General features: G+C 46.1%; 1 protein-coding gene across 5 annotated transcripts in view; it reads left to right on the forward strand.

Moving 5' to 3' along the window:
* The window catches only part of NSD1 (nuclear receptor binding SET domain protein 1), a 63,151-nt gene that overhangs the window by 19,564 nt on the left and 17,655 nt on the right, over positions 1 to 25,932 (forward strand). For 3 of the 5 annotated variants that reach the window (XM_039385235.1, XM_039385233.1, XM_039385234.1), the window contains exons 4-18: positions 1,220 to 1,392; positions 3,267 to 5,832; positions 9,282 to 9,403; positions 9,548 to 9,842; positions 11,181 to 11,290; positions 12,328 to 12,397; positions 13,145 to 13,263; positions 18,156 to 18,299; positions 18,696 to 18,819; positions 19,636 to 19,836; positions 21,186 to 21,365; positions 21,699 to 21,855; positions 22,150 to 22,355; positions 22,932 to 23,044; positions 25,552 to 25,821. In XM_039385235.1, coding sequence (XP_039241169.1) covers positions 1,220 to 1,392; positions 3,267 to 5,832; positions 9,282 to 9,403; positions 9,548 to 9,842; positions 11,181 to 11,290; positions 12,328 to 12,397; positions 13,145 to 13,263; positions 18,156 to 18,299; positions 18,696 to 18,819; positions 19,636 to 19,836; positions 21,186 to 21,365; positions 21,699 to 21,855; positions 22,150 to 22,355; positions 22,932 to 23,044; positions 25,552 to 25,821 — 4,850 coding nt within the window. Of the gene's footprint in view, positions 1 to 1,216; positions 1,393 to 3,266; positions 5,833 to 9,281; positions 9,404 to 9,547; positions 9,843 to 11,180; positions 11,291 to 12,327; positions 12,398 to 13,144; positions 13,264 to 18,155; positions 18,300 to 18,695; positions 18,820 to 19,635; positions 19,837 to 21,185; positions 21,366 to 21,698; positions 21,856 to 22,149; positions 22,356 to 22,931; positions 23,045 to 25,551; positions 25,822 to 25,932 lie in introns of all 5 variants that reach the window. The other 2 variants (XM_039385236.1, XM_027718813.2) reach the window with 2 other exon arrangements.

Raw genomic sequence — 25,932 nt, forward strand, 5'->3', positions numbered from 1 at the left:
CATCACTTGTGCAGAAACCTCTTCTCTTGGGTTTGAGGAATGATGTCTTGTTCAAGGCAGTTTGCCTTTTTTTCAGCAAACTCTCTGCTCAAAGATTTTTGGAGCTGGAATTTTGAGGCTCAGTGGCTCAAGTCCCAGTACTGTGAATGGGATGGATGAAGCCTGCCATCTTTGTCCATGGTTTGAGGTTGCTCTGGTCATTATTTATTATCCTCTCAGTGGTCTTTGTCAGAATCTCACTGTCAGCATCTCTTGAGGCCAGGCTGCCACACTGTGCTGGCACTCCTGGAAGAGGCATCACAAACCAAATGAGCTGGAAGTCTAAACTGAATGTTCATAAGGAGAAGGTTAAGCATACTTTGCAGCAAAATGCAGGGAGAACTTTATATCCCTTGTTTTCAAGCCTTGTTCGCTCTGTTCTAATGCTTGTGACCTGTTTTTTTTCACCAGCACACCCAGTACCGGTTCAGTTCTTACTTGTACCATGTCTGTTCAACATCCTTGCACAGAAAGCACCTTTGAAAAATCTTTGAATGTGTCCTTACAATTGAATTTCTTCTCTTATTCTGCACCTTTGTGCCCCAAAAATGGACTCATTGCAACTAATGTTTTGTCATGTTGCACCTAATCCTTGTAGTGTGTGTGCATGTGTTTGTTTATATGTTTTGTGTCCTAAATAAGAGTTTGTTTGGTATCAAAGCATTGAGCAAGATGAGATATATTGTGGTGGAGGAGGCTCAACCTGTGTGAGTAGATCATATCCAGAAGGATGTCAGTTCTGGGTGTTGCCAGCACCGTTGTGTTTTCCCAACGGTCAAGTGGACTGGACTATTTAATCATTAATCAGGGAGCAGCAGAAAAGAAATGTCCTGCCTGGTATGTTGTGCCTCTCAAGGAAAAAATATTTAGATATCTTTGCCATTTTCTTTGCAAACAATCTCTGCTCTAGGAAGATGACCCATCATTAATCTATTGTTCATAAGAAAAAAACCCAAATAAAAACAGAGTGTAGCAACATAGAACATAGACAGCAGGGATCAAAGGGGTCTCCCTTAGTTTTGAGCAGAAATTCCCAGAACTGGCATTCATGTGGGAATGTCATTAAGCAAAATGTGATTGAAAATTATCTGGCAAATTGTTACCGCTTTCTGTGATTCTTTTTGTGTGTCTTTATTCTGTTATATGCAAGGGGTTAATTATGTTGAATTTCTCAAAGTAGTTTCCAGTGGGAGACCATACCGAGAGTACTATGTGGATGCCTTAGGAGAACCTTCAGAGAAAAGCTGGGTTGCTGGGAAAGCTATTGTCCTCTTTGAAGGAAGACATCAGTTTGAAGAGCTGCCTGTTCCCCGGAAAAGAGGGAAGCAAAAGGAAAAAGGCTACAAACATAAGGTGAAAGATCTGTTTTCTTCAACATGTTTTTGATTCTTTGAATCTGCACAGTACAAAATATTCCTTTATGCCTGGCATTGCACTTTGACAGCTTTCTTCTGTGAGATTGATTGCAGCAAAGCAGCGAGGGAGGGTATTCTTTGCATCCTTACATCAAACATAGTTTATAAACTGCCAGGAGTTTTTAGGCTCTCTTTGGTGCTGGGGTGTGGCCTGCTGCTTCTATTGCCCTGGACTCCTCTGGGAAGCAGAGGAGTCAGGGCTCTGTTGGTGTGGGATCTGTTCAGCAGCACAGCTATCTCCTGATGTTTATTGCAGCACTGCTAAAAAACTTCCTGTGCTCCCTGGCAGCCCCTTTTGGCTGATCTGAAGCAGAAGTGGAGTTGCACGCTTCACTAGATCACTGGCTGAGATAAAGCAGTGGGGTTTTTAGCCCTGCTTCAGTAATTCTCTTTATAGAAACCTGTTAAGACTTATAATTTGACTTGGAAAACGCTTTGTCAGGGAGCCTGTGGGAATGAGTTTTGTGGCTCATCGCACCATCTCCGTTTCCAAACATAACAGCGCTGAGCAGTTGTAGCCAGTTAATGAAATGTGACACAGGGGTCTGGTCTATGTCTTTAGGAAGGCGACGGGAGAAATTAACTTGTTAGAATTGCTGAAGTGAAGAACTGCACCAGCTACTGTGTTACTGTAAGAGAGCACATAGTTACACTAGGCAGTGATATCTGGTTTTTCTTTTTCTCTTATTCTAGAGCTTTATAACCTATGTTAATGCAGAACCATCAGATCGAACGTGCTCTTGCAGATATGAGTCTCTGGTTGCAATGCTCTTACTTGGTTTTCCTTTTCCAAAGCCATGTTCGGTAACTTTTTTAAGGACTTCCCTCCTTGTGCTCACAGCCCCCCAAAAACAAGTGATATTCTCACTAGTAACTTTTCTGGTTCTAGAATTGCTTGACTGGAATCTTGTTCTATATGTAAATGAAGTGTCAACAAGGCTGCAGTAGAGGGAATCAAATGATTTTTTTAATCTGCTGAGATGAGATTTTGTTGGTTTGGGTATTTTTTAAAGGAAAAGTCAGAAAATTTGAGTTGTTCTTCCTGCCTTGGAATTGATTTTGATTTTAAGAGCAGTTGTGAAACCTCTGATTTGCTGTTGTGCAGCCAGAAACTGCACAAGCACATAAGAAACAACTTTCTTGCTGATTTTGGGTGTTAGCAGAGGTTCCTGTCCAGTATAAGGAAGGATTTTGTTTTTAATAAAGGTACAGAGTTAAAGCTGGGAGACCTCTCAGCAATGAACATCATAAATTTGATAAAGTGCATCTTAGATGTGTTTGGATCTCATGTTTGTCCCAAGGTGAGTTGATGGAGAGGGCAGATTAATTCATACTCTGAGTTCAAGGGATGCAAGAAGAATCAAGAATGAGCAAAGCAAACAGGTCTGCTCAGATATTTTGTGGAAAACAATGCTGCATTTGCCTTGAGAGCCTTGTTGGCTGTTGCTTTGCATTTATGTGCCAGGGATCCATACCATATGGATTCCTCTTATAGGCTGTTGTATTCAGGATGTGTTGGGGTGCCAGGACATCTGGTTCCTGGGAGACCTGTGGTTACAGGGACCTTTTTGCTGTGTTGGGAATGCACAGAAGTTACGCTGTTATGCTCAGCAGGAGTGCAGGGTGCTTACCCAGGAGCAGTGCTTCCTGTGTCCCCTAGACACAGTCTCAGGGAATCCACGTGATTATCTTAAAAAAGCAAAATGCAGGAATGTCCCTCTGTTCTGTGCCTTGTGCTTCTCAATTTCACTTTTATCTCATTGGGTACCTGCTCAAATATTGTCTATTTTTTTTTGTTTCCAACTTTTTAAGGTTCCGCAAAGATTTATGGCTAAATGGGAAGTCAGTGTTGGACAGGCAGAAGACATTCTTCTCAGAGGGCCAGAGGATCAGAAGTGCAGCCAGAACTCCAGTGAGCCGGACAGTGAGAAGGACATGCAGTCAGAATACTATACCAATGGCCCTGGAGCAGAAAGGGACAGGCAGCTGAACGGCTGCTTTAAATCCTTGGCGTTTGACTCCAGACACGCGGCCAGTGAAAAAGGAAAATTGCACATTAAGCCACACGTGAAAAAAAGCTCTGAAAGCAGAAAAAGGACTAGAGTAAAAAAGAGCAGCGTGAGAGGGGAAGCACCTAGGGGAGAAATCAAAGACAAAACACCAGAGAGCATAGTTAGAAACACAATTGCTGGGGACCTACCAGAGAAACACGCGTCTCATGAACTTCGCCGGATTGCCAACAGCCTGACAGCATCCAGCAGCACCAGGGAAAACCATTTGCTTTCCTCATTTGGAGAAAGACGTTTTGAAAAGACACCTTTGAAAACGGACTGTGAGAATCGTAAAAGTGATACTCTCAAGAACAGTCTCCAAGGGGATTTGTTTTCCAGCCCATCTTTTGAGAGAGAGAAGAGCTCCCTGGGCATTTTGTGCAGTTCTAAATTACAAATACATTATTCTGCGTCTGATGCTGGTATTGAGAAAAAGCAAACTGAATCGGATTCATCCTCTTCCCTCTCTGATGGTGGGGACAGTGATGTAGATACCATGGACCAAAATTCAGAGAGAGCCTCTAGTGCTCTTGAAGTTAGTGATTCTTCAGATAAAGCGGAGAAGGAATTTCCTATGACGTCAAGTGGAAACATTAAACTTTCCATGTATCTTTCTCAGAAGAGCAGCAGAAGGGCCAGGAAGAAGTCATACAGAGATCGCAAACCTCTGGGAGGTTCAGTAACCAGCAGACTTGATGCTGAATTTGCAGATGAAGAGCTGGAAGTTGGCTTCTCTGATGCTGAGATGTCATTGATGGCTCTTGAGTGCTCTTCGGATGTGAGAAATGACAATCTTTCCCCAGCAAACAAGCACACTACCCCCCAAAGTGTCTCCAAGGATAGCTCCTGGCCTGCTGTTGCAAATCAAGCAATCTTAAAACCGAAAAGCATGAAATTACCCCGAATCAGGAGTATAAAATGCAAACATAAAGAAAAGGTTGGTGGGTTGGAGCCTTCTCTTGCGGAAGAGGAGGGTGGTGTGAATTGCTGCTCTTCGGATACCAAAGGTTTCTCTGGCCTTCAGAGAAGTGGAAAAGTTGATGGTCAGAAACTATTAAACAACATGCATGAGAAACCCAGGGATTCTGCTGAAATCGAAACGGCTGTGGTGAAGCACGTCTTGTCGGAGCTGAAGGAACTGTCTTACCGGTCCATGAATGATGATGCCAGTGACTCTGGCACTCCAAAGGCCACAGTACCTTTACTTTTCTCTTCTGCCTCTGGTCATGGTCGTTTGCCTATTGAACCAGATTACAAATTCAGCACCTTGTTAATGATGTTGAAGGATATGCATGACAGTAAGACAAAAGAGCAGCAACTGATGACTGGTCAAAATATAGTCCCATTTCGAAATACCAGCACAGCTGATGGTTCTGGAAGCAATTCTGCGAGTGGTCTGAAGTCTTTGTCTATTGTAGGTCCCCCATATAAAATAGAAAAAAATGGAGATTGTGTCCAGGAAACAGTAAATCCAAACTCCACTATAAGCAACTCCTCATTTTCACGCAATCCTCCAACCAAGTTGACGGGGATTGGTTCTGGTAAAAGGGAGCCTGCAAGTGCTGCTGTTTCTGGGACAAATGGCACAAATTGCGTGTCCAAACGCAACTGTTCAAAATCTAAGCAGTCATCTAAGCTTGGAGATAAAACAATTTCAAACAGAAAGGACTTAAAACCAGGAGGGCCAAGTAAGTTGCTAAGTCGGTTATCCAGAGATTCAGGAGAACATGCATTCCGTGTGCATGGTTCGGTTACCAGTCCTCTAGGTAATGAGGCAGAAGATACTGAGAGGAAAGAGTGTATTGATTTAACAGAGCATTCAACTGATGAAGACTCTGCCTGTTTATCTGATGACAATTTAGGTCGTATTGGAAGGAGACCTGAAGCTGGTAGAAATGTTGAGAGCTGCAATTCTGCTGAAAATGGGCAGAGTCCAGACTTGGATTCAGAGGCAAATAGTGAGAGCTCTCTTGGTGATGAGTCTAATGATATAAATCACGTAGCACCCAAAAAGCGATGGCAGCGTTTTAACCAAAGCAGTGCTAGATCTAATAAGCACATCAGTAGATCTAGGGAACAAGGAAACTTGGAGAGTGCCTTTGGCCTGAATTCTCGTGGCTTTTCACTGAAGGGAAATGAGTGCTTGGGACGTAGGCATTCCCCTCATTCAAAGGTGCTTGAGGGAGACCTGGCAGTTCAGGACTTTGAGAATCGTTTAGACATAGTTGATAAACATTTGAATGTATGTGGTAAGCCAAACACCAGTGTGATGGACTCAGAAACAAAGCTTGGCAACTTTGCTCCCCAGTCTGAATTCTCTGCACAAGGTAAGGGAGCTGGACTTGCGCCAGAGTGTGTATTTGTATACATTTTATACTTTTTCATTTAAAGGATAAGTTATGGAACTTGGGGCTGTCTGATAATGTGGAGATGTCTACATCTGAGCAGAAGAAAATGTACCTTGATTTGAGTTCTCTGTAAGCATGGAGAACAAAGATGGCTTGTGCTCAGGTTATTGGCCAGAAAGTTTTAAATACATTACAAATCATTAGTTTCTGCACCATGAAAGGTAAAATGAGCATCCTTCTCTAAGCTTGGGATTATTTTTAAACTTGCATCTTTATAATATGTTCCTTAGAGCCACGTGCTTGGTGTTAGTGGGGTAGGTCAGCGCTAGAAAGTTGTCTGAAACTAAGCCTCAATGGCTGCTCTGATTTTATCTTTTGTAGTGCTGTTTGACACAGTTTGTCTTTTTGATTTGTTCTGTAGAATCTCATGAAGATGATGTGTTTGGGGTTTTTGGGGGAATTTTTGCATTTCAGTGTGAAATTTTACTAGCTGTTAAATAACAAGTTGGAGAGCCCCACAAATTTCCTAATTTGCAGCTCTGGTGTGGCTGCCTGATGGGCGAAGAGGAGAACAGAAGGGAGGGAAGCTGCCAGGGAGGCTGGGCTGGAGGTGGGTCTGAAAGATGGCAGAAAAAAATGAGGCAGCAGCATTGTAAGGGAAGTGATCTAGGAAGGAGGAGGCCTCTGAGGACCACAAGATCAGACAGCCCTGCCTCTCCCACAGTGGTGGGAACATTTGGTTAAAGCCAAAGGAAGAAATAAAAAGGTGTGTGCAGAAGGACAACAGAACCACATTTGACACATACCATCCTCAGAATCCACGGGAACACACATTAATAAAAATAATAAAATTAAATTTTTGCATACATTTCACCAAACTAAATTGCTCTAATCTACTTGCAATATCATAAGTTAATAGAACTCATCAGAATTTTGAGCCTGTGTTATTTTATCACTTATGTATTCCCTCAGTACACATGTTGATGTGTGTATTTTGCTCTTAGTGGTTACTGGAGACTGCCTGCACCTATGATTCAATGTGGCAAAGGCATCTCCTGGCTTGGTGGCTGTGGGACCTGCCCAAGGCAAATCACAACAGGCACTGAAAACGAGCCCATAGGGTGTAACACAAGGGGGTAAAAGTTCTGGTTTTAAATCATGACCAGCTTAATCATTCACTGACTCCTCTGGTTGGGTCTGTGTGTTTCTGAGGACTGAAGTTTCCACAGAGCAGTTGAGAGGATACACGTTGTTCTGGGCTGTCGGGGCTCTGCCGCAGGAGTGTCACAGCCGAGGGAGTGAGTTCCTCCTCTCCACTGAGATCCAGCCGGGTTCTCATGGCTTCGTGCTGGTTTTGCAGTTGAAGCATCCCTGCAGTGTTGCTGTGTGAGATGAAGATAAAGTCTGCAGAGAGAGCTAGAGAAGAGGAGCTGCTGAGAGGCAGTAAAGGCAGGAGGGTAGTGGCAGAGGAAGGCTCCTGAGTGAGATGGTGATGGTTGGGTGGAGAGGAGTGTACACTGTCCTGGTGCTGCACACAGGGGTGCAGCAGTCAGGGCCTGGGTTTGCTTGCAAAAGTGCCAGAACAGCAACCGCAGTGTAATCCAATTCCCCTGCCCTAAATAGCACATGAGCCCCGAGAACACCTGCCCTTTGTGGATAGATGTGCCATGGGGAGGCACTGGAGCTGCTGTCTGGGCTGCTGTAACATCCCCAGTGCTGGTGGTACTGAGTAAACCTCTACTGCTGTGAAAAGACCATTTCTATATGTCGGCCAAGGCCAAGTATGTTGAAAATAGAGAGACTGATGCTGGAAGCTGAATTGACTGCAGCTTACAGAAGAGGAGTTTCCTCTGCTTGCCAGTGCTTTGAGAGAAGATGTGACCCATCCTTGTGTGCAGCAGGCCGAGTTTCAGTGTAAGAGATCACAACAGATTGCAGTCACAACTGTGCAGTTCCCACTAAGCTCGAACTTTAAAGTTTTCATCGTAGTTAAATGGCAACACTTGGCATATTTTTGCTACAAACTTTGGGATGTGATTTAAAGCAAATAAGGCAGAAGTGAAGATTAGTGGAATTTGCTGACGTAAAACAATTTTATAGTTTCATTGGGTATGTGATTTACCACTGCCAATCAGACTGCATTTGGAATTCTTGTACGGGATTCCCTTTGGGAACAAAAAAAGCAGTTAAGCCAGGCCTTCTGGCACAGTGCTGTGTGCTCTGCTGCATGGCTTTGGGGCTCTAAATAGTTGCGTGCTGAGGATACTCGCCCTGTAACTGATTAAATGCTGAAATGTGTGTTTTACCCAGACACCTGTGCAGTGTTAATAGAGGCTGGAAATAGCTGCTTTTGAGAAAGTTGTTTCTTTCTTCTCTTTTGGCTAAGTTTGACATTTTCATGCTTGTTTAACCACAAAGCCACAATAAAGTGTAGCAGTCTTGTCCAACATCCCTGTTCTGAAGCGTTGCACTGGAATGCTTTGTTTTAAATGCTTCCGTTTTAAAGAAGAAAATGCCATCTCCTACAAATTAAAAGAGGCAAAGAGAATATTTACTGTTTGTTCCTAAATTTCCAGGAGACCACAGATGTTTTCATGAATAGGAGAAATCTTTGGGCAGAATTATTTAGTGATTTTGAAAGCTAAAAAAAGGAGAAAAGTCAGAGCAATTCTGGAAAGGAAGAAAACATAAATCTTGCTTTTGCAGCTTGTTGAGTAGAGATGGTGTAGAGTGTCAGGGCTCTTTTTTTAGGAACTTGCCATGCATTGGGGTGTTGAGGAAATACCTGTTCCTCTGTGGTGGTACCATGTTGTGCAAACACAAAAGACGTGAGCCCTGAAGAGCTCACTGGCTCCCTGATCTCATTGGGAAATAAATAAAGCAACAAATGGGCTTGCAGTAGCAGATGGGGAATTTGTAGTATATGAAAAAATGCCAGGGAGGAGAGGAAGGGAAGGAGTTAAGCTTAAGTGTTACTAGTGATACCAGTGAGTGAACTGCATTAAGGGAAAACAGTGTTTTCCTGTGCTCCTGCACTGAAACCAAAGGATTTTGGATAAACAGCAAAAGCGTTTGAGTTGCTGATGGTCTTTGGTTTTGGTAGAAGTACTGCAAAAAGGTTAGATGTAGTTTGTAGGAAGATGTTGGGTGAAATTTCAGGAGCCCCTCAGTCTGTTTTTTGATTTCTTAACCTGAACTGCTTGAAGTCTCTTGGGTCCTTAAAAACCCTACCTGCCCTGTCAGGATTGTGGAAAATAAAAAGCTTAAAAATTTTAAGGCTGTTTCAAAGAGAAAAAAGTATTGGCTCTTCCCACATGGACCCTCTGGAAGAGAAGGCAGGAACAACTATTATCCACAGATCATGAGGAGAGTTTTGCCTTGTGATAGTCTCAGAAACACAGTCTTGAAGCTGCTTTCCTTTTTCTTAGCACATTCAGAGAGGAAGCGCCTTAGAAAGCCAAGTAAACGGCTTCTGGAATATGCAGAAGAATATGATCACTTGTTTGCACCCAAGAAAAAATCAAAGAAAAACCAGGAGCAATTGCAAAAGGTGGGTGAAGGCCAACGTACTCTTCGTGGTTATTGCTTTGGGGCTCTGGTCTGTGTGTGTTTATGTTATTGGTGGCTGAGTGTTCTTGCTGTGTGCAGTGCCATGCAGGATGAATGTTTTCACCAACATGTTTCACCACGCCAGGTGAATTCTGTGGTGAGGTCTGAATTTGAAGGAGGTCTTCCTACACAATGCAGTCCTGACAGAGATACCCAGCGGGGGCCGAGTTCTTTGGTTTCAACTCCATCTTCAACCAAAGAATCCCCTCCCATCCTTGAAGCAGAGTGTTCCTTCTCAGAACTAGGATCCCACTCCACTGATCACAATAATCAAGTTCCAGAAGGACCTTCAGATATTCCAGACCTGGTGGTGCTGTCTGCCTCAGATGCTTCTGAAGTTTCTGCTTCTCCAGATGCAGAAGAGGGATTCCTGAAATCAGGTGAGTGGAAGGTTGTGTGATTCTGCTTTCATAAGTGAAAGTGTCACAAGTTCAGTGGAAAATGATGCTTGGGTCAGTGGCTGTCAGTCTGTTTGTTCTTGCTTTGCTTCATTCTCTGACTTTCTGGTGCTGAGAAGGGAGAGAGAGGGCAGGTGCAGGGGTACCCAGTGAGCTGGTACTGTTGGCTTTCTGTGGTGTGTGATAGTCATCTGTAGGTCCTGGCACAGAATGCACCTTTGTCCAAATGGATAGAGCCACAACTCCTTCACTGAGTCCTTGCCATCTGTGCTTCCAAACAGTGGCATTCCTTTAGCATGAAGGTCTCTTGCTGCTGTTAAAACCCTTTGGATGAACGTTGCTGTGCTGAGGTTGACAGGCAAAGTCTAATCTGCTTTGCACGTGGGGTGACCTTTTGCTCTCCTAGTAAGCTCAAGGAGCAGTCACAAAAAATTCCCCCTGGAAAAACTTCTTCCTTACAGGCTTTAAACATCTGTAGAAATTGTCAGACTTGTGTGAGCAGCAAGTCAGGGCCTTGGTTTCCAGTAAGGCGCAACGTACACACAGCGAGTGTGGTCTAATAGGCCTTTTCCCCTTCCAACACTGTCAGTCTCGGGGTCTACTCTGCAGTATGTGCATCCGAACACATGCCCAGGGTTAGAGCCCTGGTGTTCTGGCTGTGCTAAATTGAAAGGAACACTGTTCTGTCCTAAAGGGCCTGCGGTCAAAAAAAATTAAACCAAACAAACAGGGGTTATGGTCGCTGGGAGGTCGCTTAACCTGTCTTGTGTGAGAGAAGAGGGATTGCCTTTGGGGTCTTGTGGATGTCATACAGAAATGTCAAGTTTCAGTATGAAATTGTGCAGGTTACACCTAGGGTTTTTTTGGGTGTCTCTTCTCAAGTAGTTTTAACCAGGATTGTGATCTTCAGCCTGTCTATTACAGTAGCATGAATGTTGGCCTGAGGGGCGTGGGAGTGGAGGCAGGGCTGTGTTAGTGGTAGGACTGGCTTATGTCAGATCAAAGGGTTTGGGAAATTACTATCTGAATTGAGCTGCCAGGGTGTGTTACCTTCTGGCAGTGAGTTCACAGTCTCGCTTCTGTGGGTGGATTTTTGTATTACATATTGAGGTGAGCCTGAAGGTCATGTCAGACTGAGGTCCATTTTTGTTGAAGTTGTACGGAAACTGGTAATTGGCATCTCTGCCCAAGAAGCTTATGATCCCAAAGACAGGCTGAAGCAAATTGTTTTGAACTGTTGGCTGATATTTACTTAATGATCTTAATCTGATTGAAGAGGAGAAAACCCTCATTTATCTGATGTGAAGGATTTCATTGCAGGAAACTTTGAAGGCAAACGTCAAAGGAAGCCCACTAAAAAGCTCTTGGAATCCAATGATTTGGACACTGCCTTTATGCCAAAGAAGGAGGAGTGGACTCCCCAAAAGAAGGTACTTTCCTTCCAGCTCTTTTGAAAACTGGATAGAAAACAAGCCTAGACAGCTTGAAAGAGCCACAGTGCAATGGGATGTGGTTTTCTCTTGGCTGAGGTCCAGGAGCAAAGGTCCACCCTTCCCAAAGGTGCTGCTTGCTGTGTTATGATGAGGAAATCTACTGTTCCTCACCCCTCCCCACCAGGGTAGTTTTGGCTGTAAAATCTCCTTTCTTGATTGATTTTTATGGAAAAGGAGTCATCTGGTTGCTGGCTGGGAATGTGTGAGCAGAATTGTTCTTGCGCAGAGGCTTTCTGTCATGTTGCAGCGTGGCTTGAGCTTGAACCTAAGGCTTTGTCCTTTTTTCCATCAGATTCCCTCTGAGCAGTGTTTCCTTCCCAAGTGAGCTGATGTACAAGCATAAATACAAAGCTTGTAGCAGGATGGAGGCTTGAGTTGAATCATGTGTAGGATACAGTGCTTGATTCAGATTTTTAAAGAAAATGATGTTCTTTCCTCACTAAATACTCAATATTCAGTGATAGAATTTGAAAAAAAGCAACTTGTATTTATTTCATATGGTGTATGCACACAAGACTTGTTGCCACAGTTCTAAGGTTAAGTAATAACACTTCTTTCTTTTTTTTTTTTGAGTGGCACAGTTTTAGTACAGTTATCACAATTGCAGTAATGCAGAGGTTGGTATATTCCAGTCTTAGACTGTAAAAGTGTAAAGCTAGAGAGTCTCTCTTCCCAGCACCTTACAGGGGTTTGCAGCCTTTTTGGGAGAGCTCTGAAAACAGTGGATGATGCTGGTGAGCACAAGACAGAGCAGCTGACTCAGCATTTCTCTGAGCCCAGAGACTGACCTTTACATGTGGGATCTATCACACACATAAAACAAATGTTTTCTTGTAAAATCCCTAATGACTGATGAATGAATTCATGACCTGAACTGTAAGTTACATGTTGCAGTCGTTCGTGAAGGCTGCGTGGCTGAGGAGTGCACACCTCTGTTCTGCATCTGGTGACTTGACTCTCCTGTGTGTTTGTAGGGTACTGGCCCTTCAGAGAGCGACAGCTCTGAGCTCTACTCACCAGCCCACTTTCAGGACCTGGGAGAAGGTAAGTGAAGGCAGGGATGGTGGGACAGGCTGTTGGTGAGATTTGGATCACTGCCTGTGGCACTACGTGTTTGTGTGTGTGTGTGTGTGTGTGTGTGTGTGTAAGGACTTGGTCATTAGCAGATAAGAAGAAGTACTGAGACTGTTTATCTCCAGTATAGTTATGGTTTTGATTTCCCTTTGGAAAGTGGAGAAGTGTATTCATGTTTCCGTGAGAAGCTGTTCACTTCTCATTGATAGTCTGCGTGTTTGAAGGGAGCTTGTCAGCACAGGTCCTGTAGCAACATGCTGTCTTTTGCCTGATGACATGGTGTGACCAGGCCCAGCAGTGGCTCCCTGTCCTGTGGACAGCTACTCCTTTCCCTCCTGCCTTTGAATCCCATCAGTATCAGCATGAGAAGGTTTCTATTGCAGTGCAGGAGGAGGTAGTAATGAACATTTGATTAGCAGCGTAAGCTTTGTGTTGGTACCATTTCTTATTTTGTGCTAGGTGGGCTGTCTCAGCACAGTGATGTCGTTCTGCAGCCCAGCAAAATGATCTTAAACCAGTAAGAACTAGGTTTCCTCTGAAAGCTGCAGGGCAGAAGACAGAGTACCTAGAGGCTGGTATTGCCCCAGTCCTTAGTCCCTCAAAGAATATAGAACCCAGCCTGGAGCTCTCAGAAAGAGGGTAGAACTTGCTGGTGTCACCTGTAGCAAGGAAATTATTTCTGCATTTTCTTTGAATGGTCTCTCTGGTTCATCCTAGCTTCTGAAAAGCTCTTGGAGAAACAGCGGAAGCGGAAGAGACAGCGCCATACCACTGCTGCAGTCCATTCCAAGAAGGAGAAAAATGAGGAGGGGCTGGGGGAGACCCCACATTCTGAGGTACTTATAAGGTCTTCCTACATGCTGTTGTCCCTATGTCCTGTCTATACTTCCCAGGGCACTTTGCAGAGCCTAGACCAGGGCATCCTTGGCTGTCTGGCCAAACTGGAAGTTTGTCCCACTGATGCAGTTTTATGGCTGAAGATACCACCTTGATTTAGTAGCTATTTTGTGATCAGTGCTTAACTTGGGCTCTGTTTTTAAACTGCTACTCAGCTAATTCTCCGGGGGAGGTGTCATTCTGAATGGATGGAACCAGGTTTTGCCTGGCATCTTGCTTTGCACCTCAGAAAATCAAACTGCGGTGAAAGGTCTTCTCTGGTGGTGGTGGTGGGAATCTTGCCCTTGCACCAGTATGAAGCACAAGCACTAGACTGGTTTTCAGCTCCTGGTGTGCTTGCACCTGCACACCAGGGTGAGCCAAGAACCTCCTTGAGAGGGCTGGGGGGGAACTGTTGACTGCTCACAAGAGCCTCTGATTGTGTTCTGCCATCCAGCAGAAAGGGATAATTGGGGCAACCTCCTACTGCATCCCAGCAGGGTCAACGTACAAATCTCTCTGACAAACACATTTTGCCTTTTAGGAATGAGCCAGGTATCACCAAATGTAGGGAAAGCAAGACTTCCTGGGACAGGCAGGACACCTCTGGGCCTCTCGCTATCGCCTCCCACTTCCAGTGGCCCAGGTTCAGCAGCAGGCAGGATAGTCAGTATGTATTTTAGGAGCCAGTTATAGATATATATTGTTATATTTGTTGTTGTTACACAGTATCCAGGAGAGCACAAACCTCACACCACTTTTAACAGTTCCAGCCACTGTACTGCTTTCTGGAAAGGTCATTTCTGATGAGGTTGATAATTTAGGGTTATACCCTTGGACCATTGAGGCCTTCCTGTACTGGTGTTAGTGCTCTTTCTGAAGTGTACTCATCTGACATCGTGTTTCAAAGCAGCCTGTACAAATACCTTTGCCAATGCTGGGGAGAACAGTTAACACTGTCTGTACTTAAGTCCCCACTAAGAGACTGGCCTGGCTCTGAGGCAGCAAATTCTCTGTGAAAAGAGGGGCTGTTCAGAGCAGCAAAGATCTAGGCCATGGGTCAGAATCCTGCACCCACCACTCACTGCAGAGGAAGCCCAGTTTTAACTGCCTCCAGCCTTAGACAACTGTGTTGAGTACTTGAAGTTAATTACGGTGTGAACCATGCCAAACAGAAATGTCAGTGCTTGGCACCTTTGCCAGCATCTGTTTCTGTGTGATTGTGTCTCTTGAGCTGCTGTGGTGAGTGTGTTCATCCCTTGGCTTAGATGAGTACATGGGTTCTGGTGAGTACTGGGGTGCTGTGGACTTGCAGTTGTGCTTCCAGGTGGAATTGGGACCGTGCTGGTCCCTCGGTGACTTTGCACACACCAGGCAAGGAACTCCACTTTGAGCTCAATGGTGCTAGAAGAAATAGATGATCTGATGATACAGCAGTGAAGCCTGGAACCCAGCTGCCTGCCAAGGAAAAGAGGGCAGAGGAAAGCTTGTCAGTCTAGGCTGAGCTAAGCAGGTTTCTCTGTCCTTGACTGTCCGTGGAGCCAGGAGTGCAAATTTACAACATCAGGGCAGTAAGAGACTGAGAAAAGGGGATGGAAAATGCTGCTGAAATGGTTGTCAAGGTTCTAAGCCAAGGTCAGGCTGTGCCAAAGAACAGGCCATGCTTTTGGGGATGTGCCAGACACAGGAGCAGGGATAGCTCTGGAAGAAGACCAGGGATGAGCCCTTCTTTCTGCAGGAGGTATGTAGATTTGTAGTGTTGCAGTGCTCATGCTGGGCAGAGGAAGGAGGGGGAACAGTGACAGACAGGTCTTTTGAGTGATGGCCGTGAGCGGAGATCCCCTTCTCTCTGTTCACAAAGGATGGGCTTTGCCCATCCTGCCTTGCTCTGATGTTCCCTTCCCTATGCAGTTCTGGGAGCAGTGTTATAATAAGGCTGAGATCATGGCATGTGGAATGTGCGGATTGACCAGCTGTTTTCAGAACTGAATTGGATGTGTTTAGGCTGACAGAGCAGGGCTAGAACATGCTGTGCCACCCTGGGCAGTGTGAGCCTAGTTGTTAAGTAACATTGCTACTAGCAAATGCTTTCAAATCCAGAGAGGGAGCTGCTGATTAATGTTCTAGGACTCCTCGATCCATTTTAGTGTCCCATTTCATTAACACATGAAACATGTTCATCAGGGTTCAAACCAAGGAGTCCTGCAGCCATGGAACTCCATGGTCCTTTAGCCCGGGGAGAAAGCTACCAGAAGGATGGAAAGACAAACCAGTTCTAAATCCCACGTACCTCTGCCTCTAGCCAATCTGAGTATGTCCCCCTGCTTCCAAAACACTACCTTGAAGCCTTAGCTACAGTAGGAAGCTGATGCCACTGACTGCATGATACGTGGTTCTTGTTTACCAGCACCCTGCCCCTCCTGACAGGGACCTCAGTGACCATGAGAGGGGCTGAGCTCACTGTGTCTGTAACTCTAGGGCCCCAGCACAAGCAGAAGCTAAAAGCTGACATTGTTTGCCCATACCAGTAGCTGATTAACCCTGCACTTGTTCTCCATTACAGTGACCCAGGGTGTGACTCTTGGGGATGGTCCTGTGCAGGGCTAAGAGTTGGACTTGATGATCCTTGTGGGTCCCTTCCAACTCAGTATATTATGAGATTCTGTGACCTATGAAAGCCTGAGATCACTGCTGGGCTGAGCAGAAGAGGAAGCACCTCTTCTGAGGTGCTGAGAATAGGAGGACCTGTGCTGTAAGCTGTCCTTGGAGTAATGGTCACCAGTGCTGCTCCTGAAGCATTCCAGGAGCCAAAGCAAGTGTTTGGGCCAGAGAGCTACCGTGCAGCAGACTGCATAATTCCTAGCAGAAATACAGCTGCAGGAGGAGAAGTATTGTAGCACTTAACCTGGAGAAGATGCATATAGAGGCAAAGATGGCTGTTATGTTCTTAGATGGTCTTTTTGCCAATGCTGTAGAGACCTTTCCTCTCCCTCTGCCAGGGCTGTGTGGTAGGGTGGCAGCAGCTTATGTGCTCCTTATCAGTATTCCCACAGGCTGCATCGCTACCAGCCTTCCAACAAGACTGTGCTGATAGCGAGGCTGTACTCTGTAAGGTGTGTTGGACTGGCAGTAGTTTATAGCTGGGACTTTGCTGCTTTTTTTTTTTTGTGCTCAATAAAGGCAATTTATACCATTCATCTTTGTATTGTGTGCATTAATATACCCTCATTGCTTCACAGAACTCACATGGCTTTAAAATGTCCCCAAATAAAATCATACTGCTCCATTCAGGGAACGGGGAAGAAAGACAACAATACCAGGCAAAGGAAGCATTGTTAGAACAAAATACCAGCTCCAGGTTCTTCCAGCTTTAAACTTTAGAAGATCTTTATGTCCTTGCTTTGCCCTGACTTAAATGTTTTCAAAAGGCATTCAGTTCAGCTTACAAGCTTTAGTAGCACCACAACTCAGACTTTCCTATACAGAAAGTGGTGCAAAGCTCCCTCTTGTGATCGTTTGCTGGACACTCTGCACCAAGCAGGCCTGGAGGTGTGGGAGTGATGTCTGCTGCCTCTGCCAGCAGCTTGAATTCCTTACAAGGTCTCTCAAGTGTACAGTTTGTGTCTGTGTGTACACTGGGTACAGCTTAGTGACCCAAGAAGGAACTGACATCTATGCACTGGTCTCACTCAGCTAGTTGCAGTGAGCCAGGATGTTAAAAAATGGCAGAGTCCTTAAAATGTTTTTGCTCAAAGCACTTAGCTGAAGGCATCACTTTGGTGGAGAATTTATGGCTCTTAAGTTGTACCCACTCTGGAGTGGCAGCTGGGGCTGGTGAGACCAGTGAAGTGTTTTTCCCTAGACTATACCTGAGAGGGCTCAAAGTTGGCAGGATGGTGTTTCCTAGGTCTTAGTTGACTGTCCTGACAAAATCTGTGCCAATGCTGCCGTGTGTAGCTCCAGGCCAACAGTATCTTGTGGTAGAAACAAGTGTCGCTAAGATACCTGCTGCTCTCCTTCCCTCTAACTCTAAAGTGCTTGGGCAGGTCCCATGGGCATGTCAGATACCTTGGGAAGCCTTGTGGCATGATCCCTGACTTGGCCTCTAAAGTGCTTGGGCAGGTCCCATGGGCATGTCAGATACCTTGGGAAGCCTTGTGGCAGGATCCCTGACTTGGCCCATAAGGGTGCAATTGGGCCTTTATAATTTGAAATCCGTTGTCCCACAGGATGCTCTTCCACCAGTAGATGTTACCGGCAGTGCTGTGACACTTGCTCAGGACAGATGCTTGTGGGAGACTCTGCACCCCAGGCAGGGTGGGGTGTAGGTGCCCTGCTGTGCTGCTCCCTTTTTGATTCACAGAATGAGTTGAGTTGGAAGGGACCCACAAGGATCATTGAGTTCACACCAGGCTTTGAATAGCTTCATGCCTGTATTTTACATGGGTTAGGACATGCTGAGATGAGTGTGGGGAAAAGTATAGTTCATTTAGTGAGTGGCAGCTGCTATGAAGATTGAGGTTTTTCATTTGTGTTTCCAGTACAAGTAGAAATTGGAATGCTTCTCACTATTTCAGCCTACCTGATTTGTTTCCATTCAGGGCATGAATGACTGCTTGCTAAGAGAGGGGTTATGCACAGGAAGATAATTGAGTGTGTATTTTTTAATCACCTAATATACTCAGATCCCTTTCCTTTTTTATAAGTCTTTTGGTGGAACTGTATAGGGCATGTTCTTTCCAGGGTGGGTAACACACAGAGACCAATTGCCAAACCTATTACGTGCCTATGGCTGAATTTATAGTTTCCAGGTCAGCTACTGACAGCCCTGACTCTGGTTTTCTGGTTAAAGGGGGAGACGTCGATTCATGGGACAGCTGCAAGCCCAAAAGAGGGTAATGAAGAGGGGTCAGAGAATGACCATGGAGTGCCTTCGTCCAAAAAGATACAGGGGGAGCGTGGAGGAGGAGCAGCTCTCAAGGAGAACGTGTGTCAGGTAGCGTTCTTGAAGAAATCACTTTGCCACTGTAAAGTGTTTTTGTGTAAGTTCTGAGACACACTGGTGCCCCAGGTAAGCCCAGGGAGCCTCAAGGTGCTTGTTGTAGAATTAGTCAAGTTTTTGTGCTGTTTTGAGCCTTTCCTCTGCAGTAGCCTTTCCTCCTACTGAGCTTCACAGGTGTTAATGAGATGTGACCAGTGCAGGATTCATTTTAACTGATGGGTGGTATCAGGGACTGGAAGGCAAATGGCAGTGGGGATGTACAAATCACCTGACTTTACTGACACAAAGAAAATGTAGCATTTTTCCACAGGAGTCCACAGCTCTGGCCAGCATGTGGATGGTTGTTGTCTGGGAAGGAGGTTGCTCAGAGCTGTGTTTCTTTCCCCACAGATCTGCGAGAAGCCAGGGGAGTTGTTGCTGTGTGAGGCACAGTGCTGTGGTGCTTTCCACCTGCAGTGCCTTGGGCTCTCCGAGATGCCAAAGGGCAAATTCATCTGCAATGAGTGTTCCACAGGTATGGCAGCTTCTGTGTGTGTGCAGTTTCAGGGTGCTTTCTGCCAGCTTACCTGGTTATTCCTTGGCTGGAGGGCTGTTCCAACAGCAGGGCTGTTAACTAGCTCTCAGTCCTCAGATTATTGGTTTGCTGTCTGATAATGACTTTCTAATTAAAATCATAGAATGGTTTGGGTTGGAAGGGACCTTAAAGATCATCCAGTTCCGCTCTGTGCCATGAGCAGACACACCTTCCACTAGACCAGGTTGCTCCAAGGCCTGTCCAACCTAACCTTGAACACTTCCAGGGATGGGGCAGCCACAGCTTCTCTGGGCAACCCGCTCCCCGGTGAGTGCCCCACCACCCTTACAACCAAGAATTTGTTCCAAATATCTAATCTAAACCTACTCTCTTTTTGAAGTCACTAACAATGGCTTCAAATATTAACTGGTCTTACTGTTGATTCAGACACGTAGGGTGCAAAGAAGTGAATGTCCAGTATGTGGTGGGAAAGAGAGAGGGAAATTCTTATCTGAGACTAGGGAGAGATGGCTGGTGGGGAGGGTGAGTCTGATGCGGGCTGGAAATGTCAGAGTAGGGTTGTTAATTTTATGATTTTCTTCTTTTTTCCCTGGCCTGAAGTCCCAGCTATAATAATATTTTTTTCAATTTGGAGTTTTGATGCAGCTGCGGGCAAAACTAACCTGGTGTAGAGAGCTGTGCTCTGGGATGGGTGCAGCCAGGCTGGGAAGTTGTGCTGTGCTATCACGCAGCCTGCTGGACACATCAGGTCCTCATTTAGCCTTCCTATGTGACCGGTGTGTTCTCTTTCTCCAGGTGTCCACACCTGCTTTGTGTGCAAGAGCTGTGGGGAGGATGTGAAGCGGTGCCTGCTGCCCCTCTGTGGGAAGTATTACCACGAAGCCTGCATACAAAAATATCCACCCACAGTCATGCAGAACAAGGGCTTCCGCTGCTCCCTGCATATCTGCATGACCTGCCATGCCGCTAACCCAGCAAACATCTCTGCGTCTAAAGGTACTGAGTCTTTCAGGGTGGTCTAGGTGGTGCAGTTACATGCTTTTTCTTTGTTTCACATACACTGTGCAGCTACCTGGTCTTTATGTTGCCTTTCTGTCCTTGCCACATGTTGTTTGCTGAGGAATAGCTTCTCCCAGAGGAGTAAAAGGGGTGATGCGAGGCAGCTGCTCAGCGGCACTGCTCATGGTCATACATGGCAGCTGGAATGTTCTCAGGCTTTCCAGAGGCTCGGATTCCTGCATGCCCAGCCCAGCATGTACAGCTCCAAATCCTTGGAGCTGTACAGACACACTCATGCTTCTCCAACCTGCTTCTCCCTGTGCCAGTGCTGCAGATAGTGCCTTTCTTAGAAGCACTGGCTGTCAACGCAGTGGAAGGCAAACTATGATTTTGTTCTAGTTCTCCTTTTATTTTAATGTAAACTCTTGTCTTGTAGTAGTAATACCCTTGGGCTAAGCTTCCCAGGCAAACATTTGTTGGAGCTGTTTGCAGCAATACCTTGACCTTTATCTCACAGGATTAAACTTAAAACTTTTATGTGATTGCCGTGTATGTTTGTTTCTAAAGCTGCCTTTCTTTAAATCCTTGGTGTGTTAAGGCAAGTGTCAATAAGACCAACTCTATTTTTGTCCTCAGGGTCTGTGTTAAAGTTGCCTTTTGTCCCCCCACATATCTTGCTGTAGAAAACAATACCAAGGCCTAAAGCCTGCAGCCCACAGCCAGCCACGTCCCCACTGAACATTTGTTGACTGGCTGCAGCTTCTTGGTGGTCACATTTACCCCTTTTCTCCCACCTCTTCTTCCTGTTTGTAGTCTGCTGTGAGGAACCGAAAACAGGCTCTCAAAAACCTTGCATAAATTAGGTGTGTAGGCAAGTGCATTGCCTGGAAGTTCTGGAATTTCAGGGTAAAATCTGATAAAGTAAAAAGGCAAGTGCTGATGTTTTCAGAAGCTACGTGGATTGATTTCACTATGTGCAGCTAAGCACTTGGAACACCCCCTCTGTAATTACTGTCTGAGCTGATTTAGTAATTATATGTGTATGATAGGAAGCAGTCCCAGTCTGTGAACTCTTGAACTGTTTCTACACAGCATGCAGGAGGTTTTTCACTTGTAAATAATACTATTTTATCTATGTTATATACAAATATGTATTAAAGATTTATGTACAATATGTTATATTAAATAATTTAATAGGGATCTAATGAATATGTCAGTGATGGTCTATGAAAATTAAAAGTCACCTTCCTTTTCCAAAACTCATTCTGAGCTTAGATATGAATAGACTCTAGAAAGAGTCATCCTCCTTCAGAGGTTCACTGTGTTCTGGTGTGTTCTGGTGCTAGGTCGTCTGATGCGCTGTGTGCGGTGTCCGGTCGCGTATCACTCCAACGATTTCTGCCTCGCTGCTGGCTCCGTGGTCCTCGCCTCCAACAGCATCATCTGCCCCAACCACTTCACCGCACGGAGGGGCTGCCGCAACCACGAGCACGTCAACGTCAGCTGGTGCTTTGTCTGCTCGGAAGGTGAGATGGTCTGCGCAGGGTCCCCTGTCACCAAGGAATGCCCTGACAGGGATTCATTAGAGGGGGCAGAAGCTTTTCCCACCCAGAGTGTGCCAGCGAGAACTGCAGAGAAACAGACCGCCTTCCTATCCATCCATATTTAAGCCTAACTTCAGGCTAGGACCTTTTCTTGATCCTTGGAAGGGTTCTTTTTGTAGCGTGAGTAGGGCCCAACTTTTTAAAAAGAGCTTGCAGGAGAGCATCGTTCCTTTTTCCCAGCTGTATCTGTCTGGAAGTGTTGAATCCAGGGCTTCTGTACAGTGACTGATAAATTCCTCCTCCTTCTCTTTGCAGGGGGCAGCCTTTTATGCTGCGAGTCGTGCCCGGCTGCATTTCATCGTGAGTGTCTAAACATTGAGATGCCAGAGGGAAGCTGGTATTGTAATGATTGCAAGGCAGGCAAAAAGCCACACTACAAAGAAGTAGTCTGGGTGAAAGTTGGGCGCTACAGGTAGGTGAAGGTAGAACAGACTTCTCCCCATCCCTTCTTCATGCAGTGCTCATGGTGATTGGAGCTGAGAAGCTGCTCCTCTCTGGAGGGTTCAGTGCAGCAGCCTCTGACTTTTTTTGCATGCACGTAGCTGGTAAAATGTAAGTTTTCCTCCTCCAGTAGCTTCCTGTCTCCCCACCAGCCTTGCTGATAGCCCTCACACAGACTTTCCCATGTCCCCATGCAGTAGCATACTTCTGAGGTGGCTGGAAGTGGGGAAGCCAGGGGTTTCATCTGCTCTTCCCTGTGTTGCAGGTGGTGGCCAGCTGAGATTTGCCATCCTAGGACAATTCCTGTCAATATCCAGAAAATGAAGCATGACATCGGTGAGTTCCCTGTGCTGTTCTTCGGCTCCAAGGATTACCTGTGGACACACCAGGCTCGTGTGTTCCCTTACATGGAAGGTGATGTCAGCAGCAAAGACAAGATGGGGAAGGGCGTGGATGGCATATACAAGAAAGGTAACTTTTCTTTATCCAGGGAAGTGTGCATGGTGTTTTCCTCTTCATTCCCATTTGGAGAAGTGTCATTCCTGTAACAGAGGAAGATGTCTTCTTGTAACTGAAGTGAAATGAAATTTGTAGAATGAGCTGCTGCTTGTGTATCATCCAGGACACTCAGAATGTTTGTTTGACTCCCAGAGAGGCAAAAGGGTGTGCAGATCTCGAATGCTTCTCTGACGTAATCTCTCGAAATCCGAGTGAGCTGATGCTTTATCAGCTTCCCTTTGTCTAATACAATCATTATCTCTATACAAAAATGCACTTGAGAGTTGTGATGCAGCTGCTGGTGCCTCTGCCCAAGAGGGCAGGCAAAGATAGCCACCAGTTGGCTACCCATGGGTAGGTCTCTTGACTGTAATTCCTGCACTGCCCTGCTGCTTTGGCCTTTTCTTCACCCCCTTCCAGTGAGCCTTTGCCTCTGGAGTGCAGAGCCAGGCTGATTTGCTTGTGGAACTGTGAGCACTGAGTGGGCAATGGCTGCCCAGCTCTGTGTGAGTAGAGGAGTTCCTCATAACAGCCTGTTCTTTCACTTAGCTCTTCAAGAAGCTGCTGTGAGATTTGAAGAGTTGAAGGCACAGAAAGAACTGAGACAGCTTCAGGAAGACAAAAAGAACGACAAGAAACCTCCTCCCTACAAACATATCAAGGTGAGGGGAGGTGGTGGGGGGCAGGTGCGGAAGAGAAGCCTTGAGCTGTCGGTGCAGGTGATTTACAGGTATACAGAAACATTTCTACTGTTTGGGTGTCTGGCTGTGTTTAAAGGTGACTTTGGTCCTCTTGGCATCCTCAGTTGTTCTCCAGTTCCAGTTCATGTATGTGCAGGGCTGCAGCAAGCTTGGCACCAGTAACAGAGGTGCTCTCATTTCCTGGAACAGATCTGGACATGTCTGTGTTGTCCATGTCAGTTGTGTGGTCTGAAGGAAGTGTCTACCTTGAGAACTTGGGAGAATGCTGGTAATGCTCAATATGCTCAAATGCTTCATGTTGCTGATGGCAAGGTGGGCAAACCAGGTGGTGCAGGACAGGAGGTGGTCTGGGTACAGTGCAGCAGAGCTCCGTGGAGGGTGGTAACCCACAGTATCTTGTATCATCTCTGCTATTCCTTTTTATCTCTTTCTGTATCAGTGACTGAACAGAAATACTAAAGGGGGTGTACATGCTGAAATACCAACCCTTTTCCTCAGTTTTGGGTAACTGTTCATGTTAAGGGCTGTATTTGGAGTTAGAGTTGGAACAGCAATAGAAATGCTACAGGGTGGAGGTGACTTGACAGGAGAGCTAGGGCCATGGTGTACCTGTGCATGAGATGTGGGTCCCGACTGACCAGAAACCCATTTACTCAGGGACTCTGGTTTTTTTTTCATTGCCTCTGTCTGCTCCTTCCCTATTTTATATGGCAAACTGTGGAAACATAACTGTTTGCTGGCACTTTTTGTGTCTAGTTAGAATTTCTAGGCAGGCAGGTATATTGTGCATGAGTTACTGTGCACTGTAAAGAGCACAACTGAATGCTGTGGCAGCAGTATGGGCCAGGCAGTTTCAGTGGAGGAAGTAGTTTCTCATTATAGCTATTTTTAGGCCTGTCTCTGGCCGCAACATGAAGGAACTTTGGAAGCAGTTTGGAGCCTTTGAAATACCCTTTTATATAAATAATAACGGTTGTGGTCATTAGTCATGGCAACTCTTCTGAGATCTGGGTGCAAGCTGTTTATCTCTGTGAAAGCAAAGCAATTTGCAGGAGCAGATGGTGAACTGAAGAAGGCTTCAGAGTGGAATGGCTGAAGCTGGTTGTGTCCATTCCTGTCCTGGTTTTTTAAGATCAGCACGTCGGGATCCATACCAAGGATCACCAACACAAGAAGCTGCTGCAAAATACATTTAGGATCCTTCATCCTGTCAGAGTTGTGACTAGTCCAAGCATCACCCTGTTTTGGAGCTGGTTTTGTTCTGGAGAGTAGGGCAGGTGTGCTGGGCATGAGTGGAGCGGCAATGCCAAAGCAGTGCCAGTGTTGGACTGACCTAATCTTTGAGTCTTGCCACTCTTAATGACGTGATGAGTCTGAGTAAGAGATGGAAAGAAGCAGAGGGGAACATGAGTGACAAGGAAGGTCGGAGGGGGGAGGCAGTACTAGGAGGAAAGGGGGAGACAGTGTTGAAGAGATTAATGAGGGATTTCTGCAGGGTTTGCTTTTAAACAAAGGAGGAGGATCAGGACTGGGCCAGTCTGAGGCAGGTTGTCAGCGCGGAAACTCTGCCCTGTGGGTGGGACTAGATAAATTATATGGGGGGCTGGAATAGTTTTGCTAAATGATCCCTTCCTTTCGTGTTCTGGGAGAGGAAAGTGAGCCAATGGCTCACCCGGGGAAAGAACAGCAAGGAGCTTTTCTTCAGTGTCTCTCTCCAAAGTCCTGACTCTCTGTTGCCTGCCTTTCAGCGTTCGCTGCCTTTAACCAAACCCAAGGGACCCAGCTCATGCCACAGACACGCCAGTCGCTTCTCCACCTGGTGCTGCACTCTGCTTCCTTCTGGAGCGGTTTTTAAAGAGCTCCTTGGCTTATCTCTGAGCTCATCTCTGGGCCTTCCAACCCCAGCCTTGTCTGGTTTGGCTTCCATTAACATCTGCAGGACAGTTGGGTAGGGAGGTAACTGCGTGGTAGGCCGTCTGTCACAGGTCTGCCAGCCTGGTTCTCGTAGTGACATCTGAGGGCACAAACCAGCCTGATGGTAACATTAAAAAGCAGGGCAGTAAGGAAAAGCACCTGGCACTCAGACTGTAGAAGGTGCAGTTTGATACAGAAAATGGTTTGGTGTTGATCACAGGTATGGTGTGTGCCCAAGAGGGAGTGCTGGGCCACTTGCGCTGGATGTGGTCATAGTGGTGATGGGAGGGGGGCACTTTCCAGGGTCACATATTACACACTGCACCAGGTGATGCTAATGGGGGACCCACATCTTCCTGAGCTCTTCCCTTTAACCCTGTGCCTCTTGAAATAGTGTTCCCAGAAGTAGAGCTGTGCCTATACTCATGTCCTTCTGCCCTTGCTGTAACTAACTCACTGCAGCACATCAGCTCGTAGGCAGGGGTTGAGTGTAGAAGTGCCTGTCAGGATAACCCGTTGTTCCCAAGAGCTCATGTCCTTCGTGTGCATTGAAGGTGAACCGGCCGGTGGGGAAGGTGCAGATCTTCACTGCAGACCTGTCCGAGATCCCGCGCTGCAACTGCAAACCCACCGATGAAAACCCCTGCGGCCTGGACTCCGAGTGCATCAACCGCATGTTGCTCTACGAGTGCCACCCCATGGTGTGTCCTGCTGGGGAGCGCTGCCAGAACCAGTGCTTCTCCAAGCGCCAGTATCCCGAGGTACAGATCTTCCGCACGCTGGCACGAGGCTGGGGCTTGCAAGCCAAAACAGACATCAGGAAGGTACGTCAAACGCTGCAAAACGCAGAGAGAGATTTTTAGGAAGGGAACTAAGGAGCTAAGTTTTAGCACAAAGATGGATGTCCCTCCCTCCTGCAGGGAATTTGTCTTGTC

Source organism: Pipra filicauda, unplaced genomic scaffold (assembly GCF_003945595.2).
Source record: "Pipra filicauda isolate LSUMZ 115617 unplaced genomic scaffold, ASM394559v2 scaffold3_size10097308_pilon, whole genome shotgun sequence".
NCBI lineage: Eukaryota > Metazoa > Chordata > Aves > Passeriformes > Pipridae > Pipra > Pipra filicauda.